We start from the raw sequence: 22,644 nt of genomic DNA on the forward strand, positions 1-22,644 counted from the left end.
GAAACACATGTAAATCCATGTGATTCATGTCAATGTATGGCAAAATTGTAAATTTTGTAAAGTTGCCACTACAATATTGTAAAGTAATTAGCCTCCAACTAATAAAAATAAATGGGAAAAAAAATAAATAAAAGCACATATTGGGCAAGAAAAATTTTTTTCTAAGAAGAAACATATTTCTGAATGTTTAAACCATATAACAAACTCCCACAACAAAAGCAGAAACTATCATGAAATTTTTAATCTTCACCCTTTGAAGTCCATCATCTTCAGAGCCAGGTAAACAGAGCCTCAAAATCCACCATCATTACCAAAATTGGGGAGGCATTTCTGAATGACCAAATGACTCTGGACTGGCCTCAGTTAAGTCACTTGCCTGTGGGCTTTTGGGTAATGTTAAGAGTCAGATAAGAGAGAATGGATACATTTATATGTATTCTGAGTTACTTTGCTGTCCACCTGAAACTATCACAACATTGTTAATTGGCTATACTCTAATATAAAATAAAAAGTTTAAAAAAGAGATGTAATCTGAGCTCCTACAGATTTCTTCTTGGCTGAAAGTTGGCCAGACATGTGAAATCTTACATCACTGAGGAGGAGAATAGAAGTTACCGCCCTTTTTGGAAGAAGTTCCAAAGGAACAATAGCTGTTTCCTAAGCATTTCTGAGAAAGAAGGAAGAAAAAAAAATCCCTATAATTTCAGTTTAAGTGCCACTGGGCAAACAGATATAATCTATGAGGGAACAGCTAAAGTATGATTATGTAATAGAAAATCACAAATTTTTCAAGAGCTCTGAAGTTGTTGCAACTTATTTATGTAATAGAGTTCTAAAAAATTTGAAGGATGTGAAGATTGCAGTAAAATGTTATACTAAGAGCCTTATAGAATTACAGAATGTAAGAGTTACAAGTGACTTTATAGACCAATTGTTGGTTCTTAATCATGAGTATGGGGCTTCCTCGGTGGTTCAGCAGTAAAGAATCTGCCTGCCACAGCCAAATAAATATGTTTTAAATGCCTTCATAGTAGCATCTAGACTGATACTTGGCCAAACAACTGAGCACCAGAGCCCAGTCCAGCTGACACAAAATGAACCATCACAACCTGGGTCGGGGAAGCTGGTGACCACAGAACCTCTAAGTGAGAGAAAGGAGTGCATCCCCACGGGTGCACCCCTCCCCAGTGGAAACCCTGAAATCCTTCAAAAAGCAATTTGGAAAAAGGAGGGGGAAGGGCAAAGAGTGGGAGCTCCACAGCAGTAATTGTCTAGAAGGGCCAAGCCTCACAGTCAATATTATTCTGAGCACAACACCCACATTCTTAAGCCACTGGATAAATTCTTCATCCTCTTTAGGGTTTAGGCAATTCAATTTAGTATCATATAAATTGCTCAAGAGAGACAAAAAATTACTTCAAAGAAATCTAAAGCTTCACACATATATCACTTCAATTCATAATATTATTGTCAGTTATACTGACAATATAGTAATGTTAGTATTGCAATTTTGCAACTGTTTTAAGTGCAGAACAAAGCAAATAAACAAAACATATTGATGCTATTAGAAACCAAGATTTTTAGCATAAAAGAGATGCACATATAAAATAAAAACAGAGTTAAGAAAAAAAAAGAAAAAAAAAAAAAAAGAATCTGCCTGCCAAGGCAGGAGACACAAGTCTGATCCCTGGGTAGGGAAGATCCCCTGGAGGAAGGCATGGCAACCCACTCCAGTATTCTTGCGAGGAAATTCCCATGGGCAGAGGAGCCTGGTGGGCTATAGTCCATGGGGTAGCAAAGAGTTGGACATGACTGAAGCAATTGAGTGCACAGGCAATCATGAATACACGATAAAATTTTCACTGGTCCACAGAAAACTAAGATAGATTTGGATAATCAGTTGCCACATTCTTTTACAAAGTAAGATAAGTTCAATTTAAAAGGTCCTTCTTTATTCCAAGATTAAATTTTTCCCATTTTTGTGGTATTAATATATTCTTTCTTTTGTGAAAAACGGTGACTATGAATGGTAGTTTTTTTTTTTTTAATGTAGCCTATTTAACTCTGCTTCTTATTATTATCCCAATCAGTTAAATTTTTTAAATCAAAATATAATATGCATATATTCCTAATTAATTTTAATAGCTCTGTATTTGTAACAGCTTTCTAGCCTTGGCAAAATGAAAAGTTGAACAACCTGAGATAAATCTCCCTAATTTTTTAAAATAATATTTATGGGTATGATTTATAAAAATTTATGAACCCTGATTGAGTTCAACATCCTATTTACAAAAAAAAAAAAGTCTAGAGAGTTTAAATATTAAAGTATTACACATGCACTGAAGGTCCCATAGCCAGTCAATAGCCAAGCCAAGACTGGAACCTGGGCTCTTGCCTCCTGAAAGTTCAGAGCTTTTACAGCCTACTCAGCCTCACCGGTGTCCAGGATTAGTACAGAGGGGAGAATTTGACCTAAAGCTACTTACAGTGCAGAACTGTGATGAATGTGAGTTTTACGTGGTCAATTAGATTACTTGTTAAGTTATATTGTGCTTGGCCACAATTATCTCTTACAATCATGACAAATAATCTTTACCTGGCATGAATTAGGCATTTTTTTTTTTTTGTGATTTTCATCTGATCAAAACTCAGTAGGATAGCATAAAATTTTATAAATATACAGAAAGAAATATGCCCTTATTTCATTACCTCGCTTGTAAGCTGCTTACCTCATTTTCTTGTCAGTCACACAACAGTAGCTGCCACTATTTTTCCCTTGCAGCTCACAATATAACAGTTCCAATGCAATAATTCTGCATCTACCTATTGAGCCATGTCCATATCAGATAACACAGGTTATCAGACCAAGGTAAATATAAAAAACCCTGGAGCCAGGGAAACATTCAACTCTGTGATGCTAAAAAATTGTAATCAGGGGAGCTGATGAAGAAAGCATTTGTCTTTCTAGACTTCTGCTCTGCCTTCCCTTCATCCTCTACTTTTACTTTAGATTTCTTTGATGATGCTTTTAACATTCACCTTATCTCTGATTTTAACAAAATAAGAATATGTACATACTGCTTTGGGGGTAATTACTCCAAGTTAATTTCTATAACCTGCCACAAATAACAGTACCCCTGCAAGTCATCTTGTTGTCATCCATCTGTCCCCTGGAGCCAGATGGGGGTACACATATGATCTAGTACAAAATTACACCTGTCAATCCTAGAGATAACACATGAACCAAGGTTCCTTCTTTCTTTTTTTAAACTGAGATAACTCACATACCATTTCAAAGTGCACAGTTCAGGAATGCTTAGTGTATTTACAAGGTTGTGCAACCATCACCACTATACAGTTCCAGAATCTTTCATCCCTGAAGAAATCTCATACTCATTATCGCTCCCCATTCTCCTCTGTCCCTAGCCCCTGGGAAACCACTAATCAACTCTCTATCTCTATGGATTTGCCTATTGAACCAAGGTACTTTTGATCCCAAATAATAATAACCAAGGTGACCTCAATTCAGAACCCAGGAGACACACAAACACACAGATACACCCCCCCCCCCCCCCACGAAATTCCTCTCTGGCAACACCTCACCTTCCCTTCTGATGTGCAGGACTCCTTCTTCCATGCCATTCCCCTGTGTTTCAGAGGTGATATACCCTCATTTGTCCTACTCAAGGTGCACGCCATCCCACCCTTTTCTTCTTCTGTCAAAAACCATGACAAGTTCTCTCAGGGTCCTGCATTTGTAGGGTAATGCTTAGGTAAATTCCCTTCTGCTAAGATGCTAAGAAATAACAGATTGACACTTTAGTGGAGACCTTCTGAAGTCTAAGGCTCAGCTGGGATGATCATCTGACCCAGTTTCTTTGGGACTATCTCAGCATATGCCTGTTACCGTGGCTTAATTATTAACAGCATTCCTTCTCTCTCAAAAGTGTCATGGTTTGATCGTCTAAGTACATGGTCTCCCAACCTTACCCAAAATAAATGACTAATCATGGCAACTATGGGCATTGTGTCAGGCCAACAGGGGAAATAAATTTAGGGAAATGAAGTTTTAATGTTTCTCACATTGCACCCCAGCTCTGCATTCCTATAAAAGGTTTAAATTCACCAACCTGTAGGAATCAGGACTTCATCCACAGGCAAAAAAGCATCAGCTTCTATAGTGACTTCATGGTCATATATATTTGGGGAACCCTGGGAGAGAAAAAGTAGAGAAAGAAATGAAGATTTAATGCTCAGTCTTATATATTTGCTTTACAACTTCTCTTGCAGAAATGATTTCAAGTATTGATGAAAACTTTAGAAATCTCATTTGACCGATGAGGACGACTAATAAGTTCACTTAAGTTAGGTAGGTAGGGGCTCAAAATATTAGCCGATACATCTGAAAGAAGCTTTCAAGGGTGACCCCAGCATGACTTTTCTGAATGGAATGATGAAAGTGAAAAGTCAGATAGACAACGGTGGTTTGAAAGCCTTTAGGGTTTTCACTTATTAGCAGAGGGGTTTCTTCTGCTCGCCTCACATCCCAGGCAAAGAGAAGAGCAAGGGTCAGTGACATGTAACACACGTGCTGGGTGTTCAAAGCATTGCCTGTAGGCTCACTAGGGGTGGGCCATGTCACCACTTCTCTGGCCTAGTTCCCACCCAGAAGTCCCCCACTCCCTGCCACAAAGCATAAGACTGGGAGTCAGAACTGGGGTCCCAGCTCCTCCATAAAGACAGCCTGCCCTCCTGGCAGAGTCCAAGGCTGGTACATGAAGTGTCAGTTGGTGGTCAGAAAGGCCTGGGGTCTAATCCTGGCTCCCAGTGAGTGGCCCAGGGAAGTCATTAAACCTCCTGGAATCTCACTTCCTTCAGCATAAGACTGGGCTGATGCCCTCATTCTGTCCAGGGTTCTCGTGGGGAACAGTTTAGTCAAATGTGCTTGCAAACTAGAAAATACACATATATGCTTCTAACAAGAAGGATTATATTTTAATAGCAGTATTTTTTAGTTAATTAAAAAAATTATTTATTTATTTATGGCCGTGCTGGGTCTTTACTGCTGCACGGGCTTTTCTCCAGTTTCAGAGAGCTGGGCTACTCTTCAGTTGCGGTGCGAGGGCTTCTCACTGCTGTGGCTTCTCTTGTCGCAGAGCACAGGCCCCAGGGCGCACGGGCTTCAGCAGCTGTGGCGTACAGGCTCAGGACTGTGGTTCCGAGGCTCTAGAGCTCGATAGCTGTGGTGCAGGCTCAGTTCTCTGCACCATGTGGGATCTTCCCCGGTCAGGGATCTAACCTGTGTCTGATGCGTTGGCAGGCGGATTCTTGACCACTGAGCACCAGGGAAGCCCTAACAGCAGTGTTTTAGAGCTTCCCAGCAAAAGATGTGGGATGGAAAGCAGCTGAGGGCTTTGCTGAGTGAATGCTCAAAAGTAAACTACACCAGTTGTTTTCAACTGGGCATGATTTTGCCCCACAGGTGTCCTGAGACATGTCTGATTGTCATGACCAGGGACAGTCATGCTCCTGGGGAAGTAGTTCTGGGAAGAGGCCATGGATTCCGTCAAACAGCCGACCACGCCCAGGACAGCCTCCCCACCCCCACATCGAGGAATTATCTGGCCCAAAATGTCAACAGTGTTGAGGCTGAGAAACCCAGAGCCGAGGTAAATTGAAGGCCCTGCAGTTTCCTGAGAAGTAGGCAGAGAGAGGCAGTGCGCTCTGGGGATAAACTGAAAACAGACTCTATGGTGAGATGGCCTCGGCCGCACAATCAAATGGAGTCATCCTGAGGAGAAAGGCCAAGATTTTAGAGGCCATGAGAATCGATGTCTACACACGACAGAGACTAGTTTATTTACACTACCAAGAGGCTCTGTTTCTGAGGAACTAGGACTCTCTTGGGTTGTCCAGTGGTCAGGGGTAGGAGTGGGCGGGAGACAAGGCTGGAGCAGAGGCCTCTGCCCACACCTTCTTAGCCACTCCTTTCATCCCTGACCTGACCTGGGAAGGCAGGTCCAAGATGGTAGTGGCCTGCATCGCTGCCTACAGCTGTTATAGCCTAGAAGGGTCTCTCTCCTGTGTGACTCTCCCTGTGTCATCGTCTCATGCCTCAGGCTATGAGAGCACCCAAGAGGCCCCCCGGACTGAGGAAGAATTTGGGACTCTTTCCTTGGCTCTAATTATTTGTTCAATGCTCACCTCAAGGTTGAGTAGTATTCCACTGTATGAATATATCACTTGTTTATCTGTTCTCCTGTTAATATTGACTTCTGAGTTGCTTTGAATTTTTTTTTTTTTTTATTATGAATAGAGTGTCTTAGGAATTTCCTTTTACTTTTTTTTTTTTTTTTTAACACTAGGGCAGGAAGAAAATGATTCCATATGAAAATCACAGACCAATAAATTGAGTCCAAGATGTTGAGAAGAAGTCTGGGAGGAGAAAGAAAGGAACACTGACTAGGCACCCACTCTCTTAATTGCTGAGTCACTAAACAGCAGTAACACTCCTTCAGTAAAGAAAGCATGCTTTTCAGTCTATGACTCTCTTACTCGGAATAATGCAAAGTCTCCTCTAGTGGAATATTACTGTTGGATTATTTTCTTTTCCAGGCTGATGAAAACTTGGCAAGGAATGCTGAGTCACAAACAGAACTGAGGCCCATCTCTGAGTTCAGTGTTTGCTTTTGTTAACTTTGTTTGATTGCTACTATTTGTATTAAAAATGTTAACCATTTAGAGCTCACTATGGCTTGGATGGGGGCATTAAAGACCTTTTTGTGCATTGCCATGACCATCACCTTAATTCAACTCTAATCACCTCTAGCAAGAGAGACACCGTTGGTTCTTACCCAAAAGCCATCTAACTCCATTATTAGCAAACACCCTCCTTTTCCCCTGGCAGAATACTGACTAGTTGATTCATTCTATAATGAGGATATATTCAGGGATAGGACCCCGACCTGGGCCCCAGAGAGCAAACTTTGATTTGTCTAATTCCCTTGCTGGTGATTGGGTTAAGCAGAGCATAAGACACACTCTGGCCAACAAAATGTGAGGAAAGTCTGTTGAGGAGCTTCTGGAAAAAGTTTTGCTTCTTCTTAAAAATGGAACATTAGAGATATGAAAAAAAAAGAGTAGGTTCTTTTTTAAAAATCTCTGGATGTGACTATATGAAAAGGTGACTCGTGGAGCTGTGGCAACCATTTTGTAATTATGAGGGGATAAGCCTGAAGACAAAAACCATAACACTGAAAAAGCAGAATGGAATGAAGGAAGAAATTGGGTCCTTGATAACATACCTACAAAGACATACCAGAACCATAACTATTGCTTTTCATCTCAAATTGCCCCAGGCCTGCTTTCATAGCTCTTAAGGCAAAGTTTCAGTTTTGTTTTTTAAAAAAAGTTCACCCATTTTTGCGTTAGATAAGAAAGGAACAGCCAAAAAAAAAAAAAAAAAAAACCCTCAACTAATCTACAATCTACATACCTTTTCCATTCTTTGAAAAACACCGTGCTTTCCTGTCTCTAGGCCTTCAACACTCAAACTTAGAAGTGATGAGTCAAAGCTTGACCCCCTATGTAGGACAAAACTTTGCTTATTAAATTTAAAGGACAAACAAAAAGAAAATATACATGATGAGTTGACTGCTTTAAATATTAAGTTTTGAGCTATTTTTCCTGGGGAGGGTTTAAAACACACGATAATACTTTTCCGGTGGGGCAAGAGATGTTCTGAAAATTCAGAGAGACCCCTTGACCCCAGGCTGATTAACTGCCCAGCAACACTTACGTGTCTGCTCCAAAGGCTGGTGGCCCTCACCCAGCCCCACTCGTGAAGCTACTGGCTGTGGATCTGAGCTGTACTTTCTAAGATAGCACACGCAAGGGAGTTCGCCCTGACCGCTTTTCTGTGTGGGGTCTGTGATCTGGGAAACTATCCAGCCTCTGGAAAAAAAAAAAAATTAGAAATACCTGTCCCTCCAAGTCCTTGTAGTATTGGAAGGGTGGAAAATTCTGGTCAGGAGGGTCCTCCTCTCGGGTAAACAGAAAGAGCCTTAGTGAACCTTACATCCCCATTTTGTGTCCTTCATTGGAACACACAGGCAGATGTAATACTTCACACCTAATTTCTCTATTTCTCAATCTATTCCTTTAGACCACCCCCTTGGTTACAAAATGTGGAAAATAGTGAAAAACCACCACGATCTGCTACCCACATAATACCATTAATATTTTGTGCTATTTCTGTGAAGTTTCTTTCTGAACTTATTTTTAAAAGTGGGGTTTTATGCTTATGACTGCAGAGTCTTTTATGGCTTCTGCATGTTTGTCTTATTATTATTATTATTATTTTGTTTAAGATCTCAAGAAGGATGGTTCTTGAACATAAGGAATGAGCAAGTGAAGAACCATCTTTCTTATTTTCAAAGGAAGAGCTTTGGAAATTATGTAAGAACAAATTAGCTCATGCTATTTGAAAAGATTCTAGAAAAAAATCAGCATATCACCAGCAAACTCCAAAAAAGTATAAAAATGTTAGGGATTACTAGCTGGCTGTGAACATCAGCTTGTGGTAGGAAATCATGCCAAAGTGATTCAAGTATAGTGACAATGATGAAGAAAAAAGATGAAATGAAAGAAAGAGAAAGAAAGAGAAGAGAAAGATGAAGAGAAAGTCATAGACGGAATCGAGAGTTTAGCTAAGCCTTTTATTCTGTGCCATGTAATAGCTTCCTCAATAAGTTAAAATATTACAGCTAGGGGGAATGAGGTAGTTTAGAAGGAATTACCTAAGAGGGTCTCTCCCTGTCTTCACAGCACTCTTCAGGTGGGTTTGTACAGTGGGAGCACCCCAATACACCCCATTTCCTAAAAGGGACTGGGCTAAGTACATTTCCAAGGATCCAATGTGGAAAATGCCTTACTTAGAAGTAATTTTTAGGGGAGGGGGAGGAGTGGAACAGGGGAAGCAAATGTAAGCCCTTGTCACAGTTAGAGGAGAGGGAGTTGTTTTTTTTGTTTTTTTTTTTAAATATTTTTATTTGTTTATTTATTTGGCTGAGCCTGGAGGATCTTCAGTTGTGGCATGCAAACTCTTAGTCGCAGCATGTGAACTCTTAGTTTCGGCACGTGGGATCTAGTTCCCTGACCAGGGATCGAACCTGGGACCCCTGCTTTGGGAGCTCAGAGTCTTAGCCACTGGACCACCTGGGAAGTCCCAGATGAGAGGGAGTTCTTGAAAGCGCTAGTTTTACCTGTCTGAGCATGTGGGCAGCACAAGCTACTCAATGTACTCCCTTCCCTATAATTTCCATTTGTTGAGCAGCTACTATGAGGCAGATGCTTTGCTGGGTGCTGTTCCTCACTCCAAGGGTGACCCCATCTCCAGGGTAATTCCCTAGTGGGTTAGTCTCTTCAGTCACAGCCCCCCTCCACCCCCAGGTCATTCCACACAGCTCAATGCAAGAGAGAAGAGGCAAGTGACACTTCACACTACAGCAGGTGAGCAGAGGCAAGTTCACTTACCTGGCCGGCCAGGTTGAAGTAAGAATGATTGGTCAGATTGACCGGGGTGGTCTGACTGGCCTGTGCGCGATAGTTGACCACGAGCTCGCCGCCATCCAGCGTGTACGTCACCCAGACCTTTAAGTCTCCAGGGTAGCCTTCCTCACCATCTGGACTGACCCGTGAGAACTCGACACCATTTGACAGCACCCGAGGGGTCCAGAGGACCTGGAAGAAAGTGTTTTCAAAGCTACTTAGTCACTCCAGTGCCGAGCTAAATGCCACATTGCAATATTTAAGGACAGCTTGGAACCTAAAAAATGAAACTAGTGAGGATAACCAAACAGGAGCAGACTCACAGGTAGAACAAACTAGTGTTGCCATTGGGGTTACCGTAAGGATAGAGGATTAAATGTACAAACGTCTATGTATAAAATAAACAACCTACAAGGATCTATTGTACAGCATGGGGAATATAGCCAATAGCTTCCCTTGTGGCTCAGCTGGTAAAGAATCCGCCTGCAATGTGGGAGACCTGGGTTTGATCCCTGGGTTGGGGAGATCCCCTGGAGAAGGGAAAGGCTACCCACTCCACTATTCTGGCCTGGAGAATTCCAAGGACTGTATAGTCCATGGGGTCACAAAGAGTTGGACATGGCTGAGCGACTTTCACTTTCACTTATAGTAACTATTGATTTAGAGAAGAGGTTAATTTTTTTTTTTTTGGCTGCACTGGGTCTTCATTGTTGCACGGGCTTTTCTATAGTTGCGGCGAGTAGGGGCTACTCTCTAGTTGCACTGTGTGGGCTTCTCACTGCGGGGGCTTCTCTTGTGGCAGAGCATGGGCTCTAGGTGTGCGGGCTTCAGTAGCTGTGGTTCCCAGGCTCTAGAGCACAAGCTGAGTAGTTGTGGTACATGGGCTTAGTAGCTCTGCAGCATGTGGGATATTTCAGCACCAGGGATTGAACCTGGGTCTCCTGCATTGGCAAGCAGATTCTTTACTACTGAACCATCAGGGAAGAGCCTATAATAACTTTAAATGGAATGTAATCTTTAAAAATTGTGAATCACTATGTTATATACCTGAAATTTGTACGTAATCTTCTATGCCTTATCGAGTGCCCATTATGAGCCCAGGGACTCACTAGAAACATCATACACACTATCTTTTCTGTCTCAGGACTGACTTAAAGTGGGTACCATTATCCTCTTTTAAAGATGAGAGAGCAGAAGCTCAGAAAGGATAAACTGCTTGTTCCAGGCCACACAGCTAGTAAAATGCTGGATTTAAATCAAGTGGTCTAATCCTAGAGCCTGACTCCTTATTCTACACCATCAGAGGATGAGGTAGCCAGAGACCTCCAGTCCCTTTGGGGAGCCCTGGGATCACTAGTAAAGGGGACCTTTGCTGACATGAGACCTTCATTTGTTGGGTGCTCATTAGCCACTGACCTGGTGCTTTACACAAACCATTTGATAAGGATTTGGCTGAACCAACTAAAATTACCATTTTTGTAGGTCAAAACAGTTGTGCACTGGTAATTTCATATGGGTACAACTAATATCATTACCCCCATTTTACAGATTAGCAAACCGAGTTCAGTGGTGTTAACTTGCCCTTAAAGTGGGCGGTGTTAACTCTACCTCCCACATTCTAGAGGATGGAGTAGAACCCTTTCACACTTCATGCAGTTATTTAAAGGGAAAAAAAAAATCTTGTTTAAAGTCATACATGTAATGAGTGACAGAGCTAGGGTTCAAACTTAGCCTGACAGTCTACACTATTCCACATTTTTACTTTCAGTGAATGTTTTATTCCAATCTTCATTTTCAACAGCAGAGTTGAGACCAAACACTGTCATTCCAAATAGACTTGGGAGACAGTAACTTGTGTGGGCCATAAGAGTGGCCCACGAGCCCAGGCTCTGCCAACCCACTCCTGACATGCCTGCATCTCTCACCGACACTACATTTGCCAGGAAGTGAGGCCCGGTAGGAAGGGAGGTCTCTGCCTTCACCTACAGTGAAAGCAGCTGGCATCTGAAACGAATTCAGTGACCTTGGTAAAAAATTAATTTTACACCCTAATTATCTCCTGGAAATGGTAAACTTTTGAGACACTTAAAATATAAAACCTGGTATATGTGTGATTAAAGAAAAAGGTCAATTAAAGTCAATCCTAAAGGAACTCAGTCCTGAATATTCATTGGAAGGACTGATGCTGAAACTGAAACTCCAATACTTTGGTCACCTGATGCGAAGAACTGACACATTGGAAAAGACCCTGATGCTGGGAAAGATTGAAGGCAGGAGAAGGGGACAACAGAGGATGAGGTGGTTGGATGGCATCACCGACTCGATGGACATGAGTTTGAGCAAGCTCTGGGAGTTGGTGACGGACAGGGAAGCCTGGAGTGCTGCAGTCCATCAGGTCGCAAAGTGTCAGATGTGACTGAGAGACTGAACTGAACTGAAAGAAAAAGGAATCCCCCAAGTGGGAAATTTTATAAATAAAATATTTGAAATAAAATGGTCTTAACTTGCTACCTAGTTTTTCTCCTTTAGAGAAAGGATACAATGGAAAGATTTTTGTGTAAGTCAATATCATCAGACAAAGTGGAAAGTACAATTCCTATTCACAGGAGGATTTCCCTGATTCAGTAGTTTCCAAATTTTCCTGAAAACTTCCAAATTTTTTTCTCTAGGCCTGCTTACACCATTTCTAATCCTGTCAGGTTACTCAAATTTCATTGTTAAAAAAATGTGTTGGTATAAATAAGAAAACAATTACCTGCAAACCGACAATTACGCAGTAATTGTTGAGATCAAACAAAACTGAAAACGAAGTTCATGTGATACTGCTCATGTTGCTCCATGAAAACCTAGTATCCTAAAACTTTCAACGGCTTCATGATTATATTCCGAGTCTTTCCCCACCCTCTGTGAGCTGTTGCACAGCCACTCTCTCAAATATCCACTTATTAAATGACATGCTATCTTTTCTTGAAGAACAGTTCAACTCCAACCTCCCTAGCTGCCATTAATTCCAGTTCCTGTAGCACACCTCTGGCATCTATATTATGGGGCTCGTTGCCTATAACTGTTATTCATGTAACTTACTACATGATACTCACTATACTAGAGTATCAGCAATCTCCATTCCACTATGCTCCCTGGTTCACAGAAGAGGCTCAGTAAACACACGGCAGAGGAGGATATAAACACTCACTCTCTTCATGTGTTTGTTCCTACAGGGCGTGCCCTGTACGTGACACCGCAGAAAACTCCATGTGGAACAGAGGCCGCAGGAACAAGCTAGAACAAGGTGCTGAGGCTCCTCTGAAGACCCCTGGCCAAACAAAGCTGAAGCTAACTTCCTCTGGTTGGGGTTTGCCCATGGACCTGGCATATTCCAGAGACCCTCTGCCCTCATATTGCCAGCACAGAAGCCATCCTCTGCCTTCAGCCATCTCTGGCATGAGGAGTTTCATCATGGAGGAAAGGGGAAGTAATGGGGCTGTCTGGTTCTAAGCCACAGACAGGAAGCTGATAGAACAGGGGAAACAGAGAGTGACCAACTTCCTTCATCAGGATAGCTGGTGGTTAAGAGGTAGAAAAGAAGAAATTGCGATTCTTAACATGCCATATATGTTCCTGTCTTCTCCGGCTTTTCTCTAGGAAATAACCTGGGTGGTATAATTTAAAGGAAAGCTCACTACCAAAATTACCTCTCTGAAATTAGACTAGTAAGAGAATCACTGAGCTCAACCTGCAGACTCCCACACAACTAGGAAAGAACAGGAAGCCAGGCATTCCCACCTCAGGGAGAAGCTGTCTGATCAATTTGTTTTCCTAACCTGCTTTTCCAGGAATTCACTTACAGGATGGGAGTTAATGTGGAAAGGGAGAACTGGGGAGAATCTGACGTCATTTTGAGGCGTGAGACCCTTCACTGGGAGGGTAGCCTGGATATGGCAGCACAGTACATGCCAGTCGGGGTCGGGGGGAAGAGCTTATAGACAGATTCTAGGGGGATGCTGGGTTGGGGGGATGCCAGTGACTATGGCAGACACCAGCAACTGTAGTATAGGAATGAGGGCTTTGGGTCAGGCAGCCCAACTTACGAGTTGTGTGGCCTTTCAGGGCCTCAGATTTCTCATCTGGTGATAATACGGGGCTCTAATAAGAGTGGGAGATAATATATGCAAATAATTTGTGCAGGAAGTGGTACATATTGTCTTTAATCCACTTTTCTGTTCTGCCTAAAGTCAACTCTCTGATCCCAAAACTGTGAGACAGGCGTTCGTTTCCTGTCTTTCCTAAGTCAAAGGTTGTCATCCTTTCACTCAGGGGCTCCCCTGCCTACTATAGTCAGATTAGCTAGAGACAGCTGGGTCCTGAAACACAGTCAGCAATCTGCGTCCCCCCAGGCCCAAACCATGAGAGCAGCCTCCTTCCTGGATCACCTTACCACGCATTGACTCCAGGGCCTAGGGCTGTGCCTGGCAAAGGCAAGGCATGCTTGAAGGTACTCAGTGAAGTGTGCCAGGTGAGGACACTGTGCAATGACTTCAACTCACCTTGTCAAACCCTTTGACTCCTCCATGCAGGCTGTTGGGCCCGTTGTTAATGGCCAGTTTATACTCCTTCCCATCCAATGTGAACGTTCCTTTGGCAATTCGGTTGGCCACCCTGCCAACCACAGCTCCAAAGTAGGGCTGCTTTTGGAGGTACCCTGCAAGGATATGGGATGACAGCGATTTTAAAACCTTCAAACCAAAGATGAGGCTCACACTGCTGCCCACCACTTCCTTCTGAGGGCAGCTGTAAGTATTAACAACATGGGCATACTATGTGTGCATGGAAGCAGGGAAAATTGGTGTTCTTTACACACAACCCTTCCCCTTTACAAAAGTAATTCATATTCTCATATTCAAAGCATTTTAAAAGACTAAAGCACAAAGAAGAAAATGAAGTCATCCTGATCTTCTCACTAGAGAGAACCACTGTTAATATTTGGTGTTTTTTTTTGGCTGCGCTGGGTCTTGGTTGCTGCACATGAGCTACTCGCTAGTTGCAGGGCACAAGCTTCTCACGGCAGTGGCTCCTCTTGATGAGGAGCATGGGAGCTGGGCCCCAAGGCATGCAGGCTCCAGCAGTTGTGGTGCTGATTTACTTGTCCCACAGCATGTGGAACCTTCCCAGGTGAGGAACTGAACCTATGTCCCCTTCACTGACAGGCAGATGCTTAACCACTGGACCATCAGGGAAGTCCACCATTTATATCTGTATGTATATCTATATTGTTTTTTTTTTTTTTTGCTTATTGTTTTGGCCACATAACATGGCTTGCAGGATCCTAGTTCCCTGGTGGTGGTGGCGGTTTAATCACCAAGTTGTGTCCGACTCTTGCGACCCCATGAACTATAGCCTGCCAAATTCCTCTGTCCATGGGATTCTCCAGGCAAGAATACTGGAGTGGGTTGCCATTGCCTTCTCTAGAGGATTTTCCCAACCAAGGAACTGAATTTGGGTCTCTTGCATTGAGGGAAGATTCTTTACCAACTGAGCTACAAGGGAAGCCCCACCAGTTCCCTGACCTAGGATCAACTGAGTGCCTCCTGCAGTGGAAACTCACAGTCCTAACCACTGGAATGCCAGGGAATTCCCTCCTATGTAGATCTGCATATTCCCTTTAATATTTGAGTATACGTGTGCATATGCTTTTCAGATGGGCTTCTTTCACTTAATAACATGCATTTAAGGTTGCTCCATATATTTTTGTGGACTGATTTCTTTCTAGCACAGCATAATATTCCATTGTCTGGATGTACCACAGTTTACTTATCCATTCACCGATTGAAGGGCATCTTGGTTGCTTCCAAGTTTTGGCAATTATGGATAAAGCTACTACAAATATTCATATGCAGGTTTTTGTATGGACATATATTTTTAACTCCCTTGAGTAAAATACCAAGGAATGTGACTGCTGGACCATATGATAAGAGTATGTTTAATCTTGCAAGAAACTGCCAACTATCTCCCAAAGCAGCTATACCATTTTGTATTCCCAGCAACGAATGACAGTTCCTGTTGCTCCATGTGCTTGCCAGCATTTGGTGTTGTCAGTGTTCTGGACTTTGGCCATTCTAATAGGTCTCAATGTTGTTTTAATTTCCCTTTCCCTGATGACATATAATGTGGAACAAATTTCATTTGCTTTCCAGGAGCTCGAAATGTGAAAAGCAGGACTTCTGTTCAAAAGTCATTTAGCTACATCTCCTTTTGACTCCTAACTTGATTCATCCAACTGGTGTACACCAAGCCCCTACTCGTTGCCAGCCACATGCTTGGCATCGGAGACAAGGATAAATTCAACAGCAAGCTGCATCATGGACTTGCAAGAATTCTCTCAGAAGGGACCACTTTCTGGCAACAATTAATAAGCCCACCGAAGTAAGAAGCACTTTTCAACCCTTGGTTTAGATGAAGAGTTTTTAAGGATAAAACGGTAAGGATAGCAGAAATGACTGCTCCTAACTGTCTCTGAGAAACTCTTCAGAACAAATGGATTTTATATTACTTTCTTACGTTACTAAGTGTTTTTTTGACTGCACTGGGTCTTTGTAAGAAAAAGCACAGCAACTTTTTGTTGCAGCACACAGGCTTTCTCTAGTTGCAGCACAAGAACCTCTCCTTGAGGTCCTTGGGCTTAGTTGCCCATTGGCATGTGGGATCTTAGCCCCCTGACCAGAACCCAAGTCTCATGAATTGGAAGGTGGATTCTTAACCACTGGACCACCACATAAGTCCCTATTACTAAGCTTTTAAATCAAATCAAAATTACAAAAAGTGACAGTCCCCCAAAGTCTGAATAGGGCTAAGAAGCTTGTTTCTGAAATGAAGAAAATACTATTTTCCATGAAAAAGGGCAGTTTCTAGGTCAAGCCAAGAATGCTGGTTTAATCTAGTCAGTAACTGATGTTTGGCCCCAGGTAAATAGCAGGGAGGAAACACAGCTCCACCCATCAACAGAAAATTGGATTAAAGATTTACTGAGCATGGCCCCGCCCATCAAAACAAGACCCAGTTTCCACAGTCAGTTTCTACCATGAGGAAGCTTCCATAAGCCTCTATCCTTCTCCATCAGAGGGCAGACAGACTGAAAACCACAGTCACAGAAAACTAACCAATCTAATGACATGGACCACAGCCTTGTCTAACTCAATGAAACTATGAGCCATGCCACATAGGGCCACCCAAGATGGATTGGTCATGGTGGAGAGGTCTGACAAAACGTGGTCCACTGGAGAAGGGAATGGCAAACCATTCAGTATTCTTGCCTTGAGAACCCCATGAGCAGTATGAAAAGGCAAAAACATAGAACACTGAAAGATGAACACCCCAGATCAGTAGGTGCCCAACATGCTACTAGAGAAGAGTGGAGAAATGACTCCAGAAAGAATGAAGAGATGGAGCCAAAGCAAAACCAACACCCAGGTGTGAATGTGACTGGTGATGGAAGCAAGGTCTGATTCTGTAAAGAGCAATATTGCATAGAAACCTGGAACGTCAGGTCCATGAATCAAGGACCTGATGGCAAGAGTGAACGCTGACATTTTAGGAATCAGCAAACCAAAATGGACTGGAATGGGTGAATTTAATTCAGATGACCATTATATCTACTACTGTGGGCAAGAATCCCTTAGAAGAAATGGAGTAGCCATCATACTCAACAAAAGAGTCCGAAATGCAGTACTTGCATGCAGTCTCAAAAAACGACAGAATGATCTCTGTTTGTCTCCAAGGCAAACCATTCACTATCACAGTAATCCAAGTCTATGCCCTGACCAGTAATGCTGAAGAAGCTGAAGTTGAACAGTTCTATGAAGACCTACAAGACCTTCTAGAATTAGCACCCAAAAAAGATGTCCTTTTCATTATAGGGGACTGGAATGCAAAAGCAGGAAGTCAAGAAACACCTGGAGTAACAAGCAAATTTGGCCTTGGAGTACAGAATGAAGCAGAGCAAAGGCTAATACAGTTCTGCGAAGAGAATGCACTGGTCATAGAAAACACCCTCTTCCAACAACACAAGAGAAGACTCTACACATGGACGTCACCAGATAGCCAACACTGAAATCAGACTGATTATATTCTTTACAGCCAAAGATGGAGAAGCTCTATACAGTCAGCAAAAACAAAACAGGGAGCTGACTGTGGCTCAGATCATGAACTCCTTATTGCCAAATTCAGACTTCAATTGAAGAAAGTAGGGAAAACCACTAGACAATTCAGGTATGACTAAATCAAATCCCTTATGATTATACAGTGGAAGGGAGAAAAAGACTTAAGGGACTAGATCTGATAGACAGAGTGCCTGATGAACTATGCACGGAGGTTCGTGACATTGTACAGGAGACAGGGGACAAGACCATCCCCAAGAAAAAGACCTGCAAAAAATCAAAATAGCTGCCTGAGGAGGCCTTACAAATAGCTGTGAAAAAAAGAGAAGCCCAAAGCAAAGGCAAAAAGGAAAGATATACCCATTTGAATGCAGAGTTCCAAAGAATAAAATGGAGATGATAAGAAAGACTTCCTCAGTGATCAATGCAAAGATATAGAGGAAAACAAAAGAATGGGAAAGACTAGAGATCTCTTCAAGAAAATTAGAGATACAAGGGAAACATTTCATGCAAAGATGGGCTCAATAAAGGACAGAAATGGTATGGAGCTAACAGAAGCAGAAGATATTAAGAAGAGGTGGCAAGAATACACAGAAGAACTGTACAAAAAAGATCTTCACGACCCAGATAATCATGATGGTGTGATCACTCACCTAGAGCCAGACATCCTGGAATGTCAAGTTAAGTGGGCTTTAGGAAGCATCACTATGAAAAAAGCTAGTGGAGGTGATGGAATTCGAGTTGAGCTATTTCAGGTCCTAAAAGATGATGCTGTCAAAGTGCTGCACTCAACATGCCAGCAAATCTGGAAAACTCAGCAGTGGCCACAGGACTGGAAAAGGTCAGTTTTCATTCCAATCCCAAAGAAAGGCAATGCCAAAGAAGGTTCAAACTACTGCATAATTCACACGCTCATCTCACATGCTAGCAAAGTAATGCTCAAAATTCTCCAAGCCAGGCTTCAACAATACGTGAACCGTGAACTTCCAGATGTTCAAGCTGGTTTTAGAAAAGGCAGAGGAATCAGAGACCAAATTGCCAACATCTGCTGGATCATTGAAAAAGCAAGAGAGTTCCAGAAAAACATCTATTTTTGCTTTAGTGACTATGCCAAAGCCTTTGACTGTGTGGATCACAATAAACTGTGGAAAATTCTTCAAGAAATGGGAATATCAGACCACCTGACCTGCCCTCTCAGAAATCTGTATGCAGGTCAGAAAGCAACAGTTAGAACTGGACATGGAACAACAGACTGGTTCCAAATAGGAAAAGGAGTATGTCAAGGCTGTATATTGTCACCCTGCTTATTTAACTTATATGCAGAGTACTTCGTGAGAAACGCTGGGCTGGAGGAAGCACAAGCTGGAATCAAGATTGCTGGGAGAAAATAGGAAAAGGAGTACGTCAAGGCTGTATATTGTCACCCTGCTTATTTAACTTATATGCAGAGTACATCATGAGAAATGCTGGGCTGGAGGAAGCATAAGATGGAATCAAGATTGCTGGGAGAAATATCAATAACCTCAGATATGCAGATGACACCACCCTTATGGCAGAAAGTGCAGAAGAACTAAAGAGCCTCTTGATGAAAGTGAAAAAGGACACTGAAAAATTTGGCTTAAAGCTGAACATTCAGATGGCATTTGGTTCCATCACTTCATGGCAAATAGAAGAAGAAACTGTTGAAAAAAGTGGCAGACTTTATTTTTTTGGGCTCCAAAATCACTGCAGATGATAACTGCAGCCATAAAATTAAAAGATGCTTACTCCTTGGAAGAAAAATTTTGACCAACCTAGACAGTATATTAAAAAGCTCCAAGAGTTTACATTACTTTGCCAACAAAGGTCCATCTAGTCAAGGCTATGGTTTTTCCAGTAGTCATGTATGGATGTGAGAGTTGGACTATAAAGAAAGCTGAGCACCGAAGAATTGATGCTTTTGATCTGTGGTGTTGGAGAAGACTCTTGAGAGTCCCTTGGACTGCAAGGAGATCCAACCAGTCCATCCTAAAGGAAATCAGTCCTGAATGTTCATTGGAAGGACTGATGTTGAAGCTGAAACTCCAATACTTTGGCCACCTGATGCATAGAGCTGACTCATTTGAAAAGATCCTGATGCTGGGAAAGGTTGAAGGCAGAAGGAGAAGGGGACGACAGAGGATGAGATGGTTTGATGCCATTACCGACTCAATGGGCATGAGTTTGAGTAATCTCCAAGAGTTGGTGATGGACAGGAAGACCTGGCATGCTGCAGTCCATGTGTCGCAAAGAGTCGGACACAGCTGAACGAATGAACTGAACTGATGTAGGGTAAAGGGTAGAGACAAAGTTTGTCCCTTTTTTCTGGGCAAGGGACTGGCCAGAATACATTAATAAATGGGGTATGGTCTTCTCCACTCCTCAAACATCCCAAGGATTCCAGCCATGACATCAACCTCAGACTGCCCAAACCTTAACAAGAGTGCCCTAAAAGTCTCATTTAAAATTGCTCAGGATTCTCAGACAAACCCTCCACACCCTGAATGACTTTCTTTTGGCCTTTTGAGGAAAATCAACACTAGTTTAATTGACGAGCACTTTAAACATCCCAAATCTTTTATATGTTTTACAATCGCTGCTGGTTGTCCCAAATGAATCTCCATGCCATTTTGTGCAGTGTTAACAAAGTGAAATAGGATGTTCGAGGAGTGTGAAGGAAGATATGTGGGGGCAAAGGAAGTAAAGATGATTAAAATTATTAATTGTTCAATATAGTCAGACACAATCATAGCCAATAGTACGTTTAATCATTATCTATTTGTTTCAGGTGAGGAAATAGTTCTAGAGAGGTTAAATAATTTGCCCAAAGTCACAGAGCTATAAGGGACAAAGCAGAGAATTTAAACTAGGAATCCTTAATGCTTCTAAAAGGACACTCTTGGGCATCTGTAATATGAAACTGCAGCCTCTAAACTGGTCCCTTTTCCTCCCACCACCTCTTATAAACTCAGGTTTTCTAAAAGCACTGTTGATTTTTTTTCTAATTTTTTCATAATGCCTCTCATGGCAGTAATAGCTGGGTGTTGGTAGCAACTGAGGTGAAGATGAAAGGAAAAGAATTGTGTTGATTATCTGGGTAGATTATTTATACCTGTAGCTCATGAGCAAATATTCTCACCAAGGTTTTGAAAGAAGTCATAATGACTGCAAGTGGGACACGCAGATGAAAAAACATTAAAAAATATTTTCAAGGGACTTTCCTGGTGGTCCAGTGGTAAAGAATCAGCCTTCCAAACCAGGGGACATAGGTTTGATCCCTGGTCAGGGAACTAAGGTGCCGTATGCCTAGGGGCAACTAAGCCTGCATGTCACAACTAGAAAAGCCTGCATGCTACAACGAAGACCCAGCAAGTCAAAAAAGAAGAAAAAAAATTTTCAATACAAAAAATGGCAGAAGAAAAACCTCACAGGAGGCATTACTGACTTTTCTAGGCTATAACTAAAAGATCATATGATTTACCTCATTAGAATTCTACAGAACAAAGACCTCATTTCCTAGGGAGTATGTGAACTATTCTGACCTCCATTCGTGGCCATCATCCAAGTAGCTTACATAATCTATCTGGGAAATCAGAGAGTTCACATCTAACCTGGCAATTACAAAAGGACCATGTCTCATGGAATTATCCATGCTTAGCTCTTCCCTGTGGCTCAAAACATTTTGGGGACATAGTAACGTGAAGATAAACCCTGACTCTGTCACATCGTATTGCTTTAAACTATTTGCCTCAGTTTGTTTATATAATACTTACTCAGACATTCAAAGATTATCCAGTGAAAATCCAGCCTTCTTCCCATCCCTGTACCACAGCTACCCAGAGTTCCTTCTCAAACACAACTTCTGTCACCGATTTCTTAACACGGATTTTAATACACTAGAATTGATCAAAATAGTAATATGCTGCCATTCACACTATTATGATTAAGACAATTCTGCTTCTCATAATGACATATATGAAGTTCAACCCTGAAGATGGCTGAACATATCAGAAAGCCTTCCCATAATAAGAAAAAAAGAGAAGCTAAAGGCAAAGGAGAAAAGGAAAGATATACCCATTTGAATGCAGAGTTCCAAAGAATAGCAAGGAAAGATAACTAAAGCCTTCCTCGGTGATCAATGCAAAGAAATACAGGAAACAAAAGAATGGGAAAGACTAGAGATCTCCTCAAGAAAATTAGAGATACCAAGGGAACATTTCATTCAAAGATGAGCACAATAAAGGACAGAAATGGTATAGACCTAACAAAAGCAGAAGATATTAAGAAGAGATGGCAAGATTACACAGAAGAACTATACAAAAAAGATCTTTATGACCCAGATAACCACGATGGTGTGATTACTCACCTAGAGCCAGACATCCTGGAATGTGAGGTCAAGTGGGCCTTAGGAAGCATCAATATGAAAAAAGCTAGTGGAGGTGATAGAATTCCAGTTGAGCTACTTCAAATCCTAAAAGATGATGCTGTCAAAGTGCTGCACTCAATATGCCAGCAAATCTGGAAAACTCAGCAGTGGCCACAGGACTGGAAAAGGTCAGTTTTCATTCCAATCCCAAAGAAAGGCAATGCCAAAGAATGTTCAAACTACTGCACAATTGCACCCATCTCACATGCTAGCAAAGTAATGCTCAAAATTCTCCAAGCCAGGCTTCAACAATACGTGAACCGTGAACTCCCAGATGTTCAAGCTGGATTGAGAAAAGGCAGAGGAACAAGAGATCAAATTGCCAACATCTGCTGGATCATCGAAAAAGGAAGAGAGTTCCAGAAAAACATCTACTTTTGCTTTACTGACGACACCAAAGCCTTTGACTGTGTGGATCACCAAAAACTGTGGAAAATTCTGAAAGAGATGGGAATACCAGACCACCTGACCTGCCCTCTCAGAAATCTGTATGCAGGTCAG

At 42.0% G+C, this 22,644-nt stretch overlaps 1 protein-coding gene across 1 annotated transcript in view; it reads right to left on the bottom strand.

The window, feature by feature from the left end:
• GALM (galactose mutarotase) overlaps positions 1-22,644 on the bottom strand; it is a 62,138-nt gene that overhangs the window by 35,484 nt on the left and 4,010 nt on the right. Inside the window, exons 2-4 of the mRNA XM_043918205.1 lie at positions 14,094-14,248; positions 9,535-9,741; positions 4,131-4,212 (exon numbers count right to left, since the gene is read on the bottom strand). Of these exons, the coding sequence (XP_043774140.1) occupies positions 4,131-4,212; positions 9,535-9,741; positions 14,094-14,248 (444 nt within the window). The remainder of the gene's footprint in view (positions 1-4,130; positions 4,213-9,534; positions 9,742-14,093; positions 14,249-22,644) is intronic.

Source organism: Cervus elaphus, chromosome 11 (assembly GCF_910594005.1).
Source record: "Cervus elaphus chromosome 11, mCerEla1.1, whole genome shotgun sequence".
Classification (NCBI taxonomy): domain Eukaryota; kingdom Metazoa; phylum Chordata; class Mammalia; order Artiodactyla; family Cervidae; genus Cervus; species Cervus elaphus.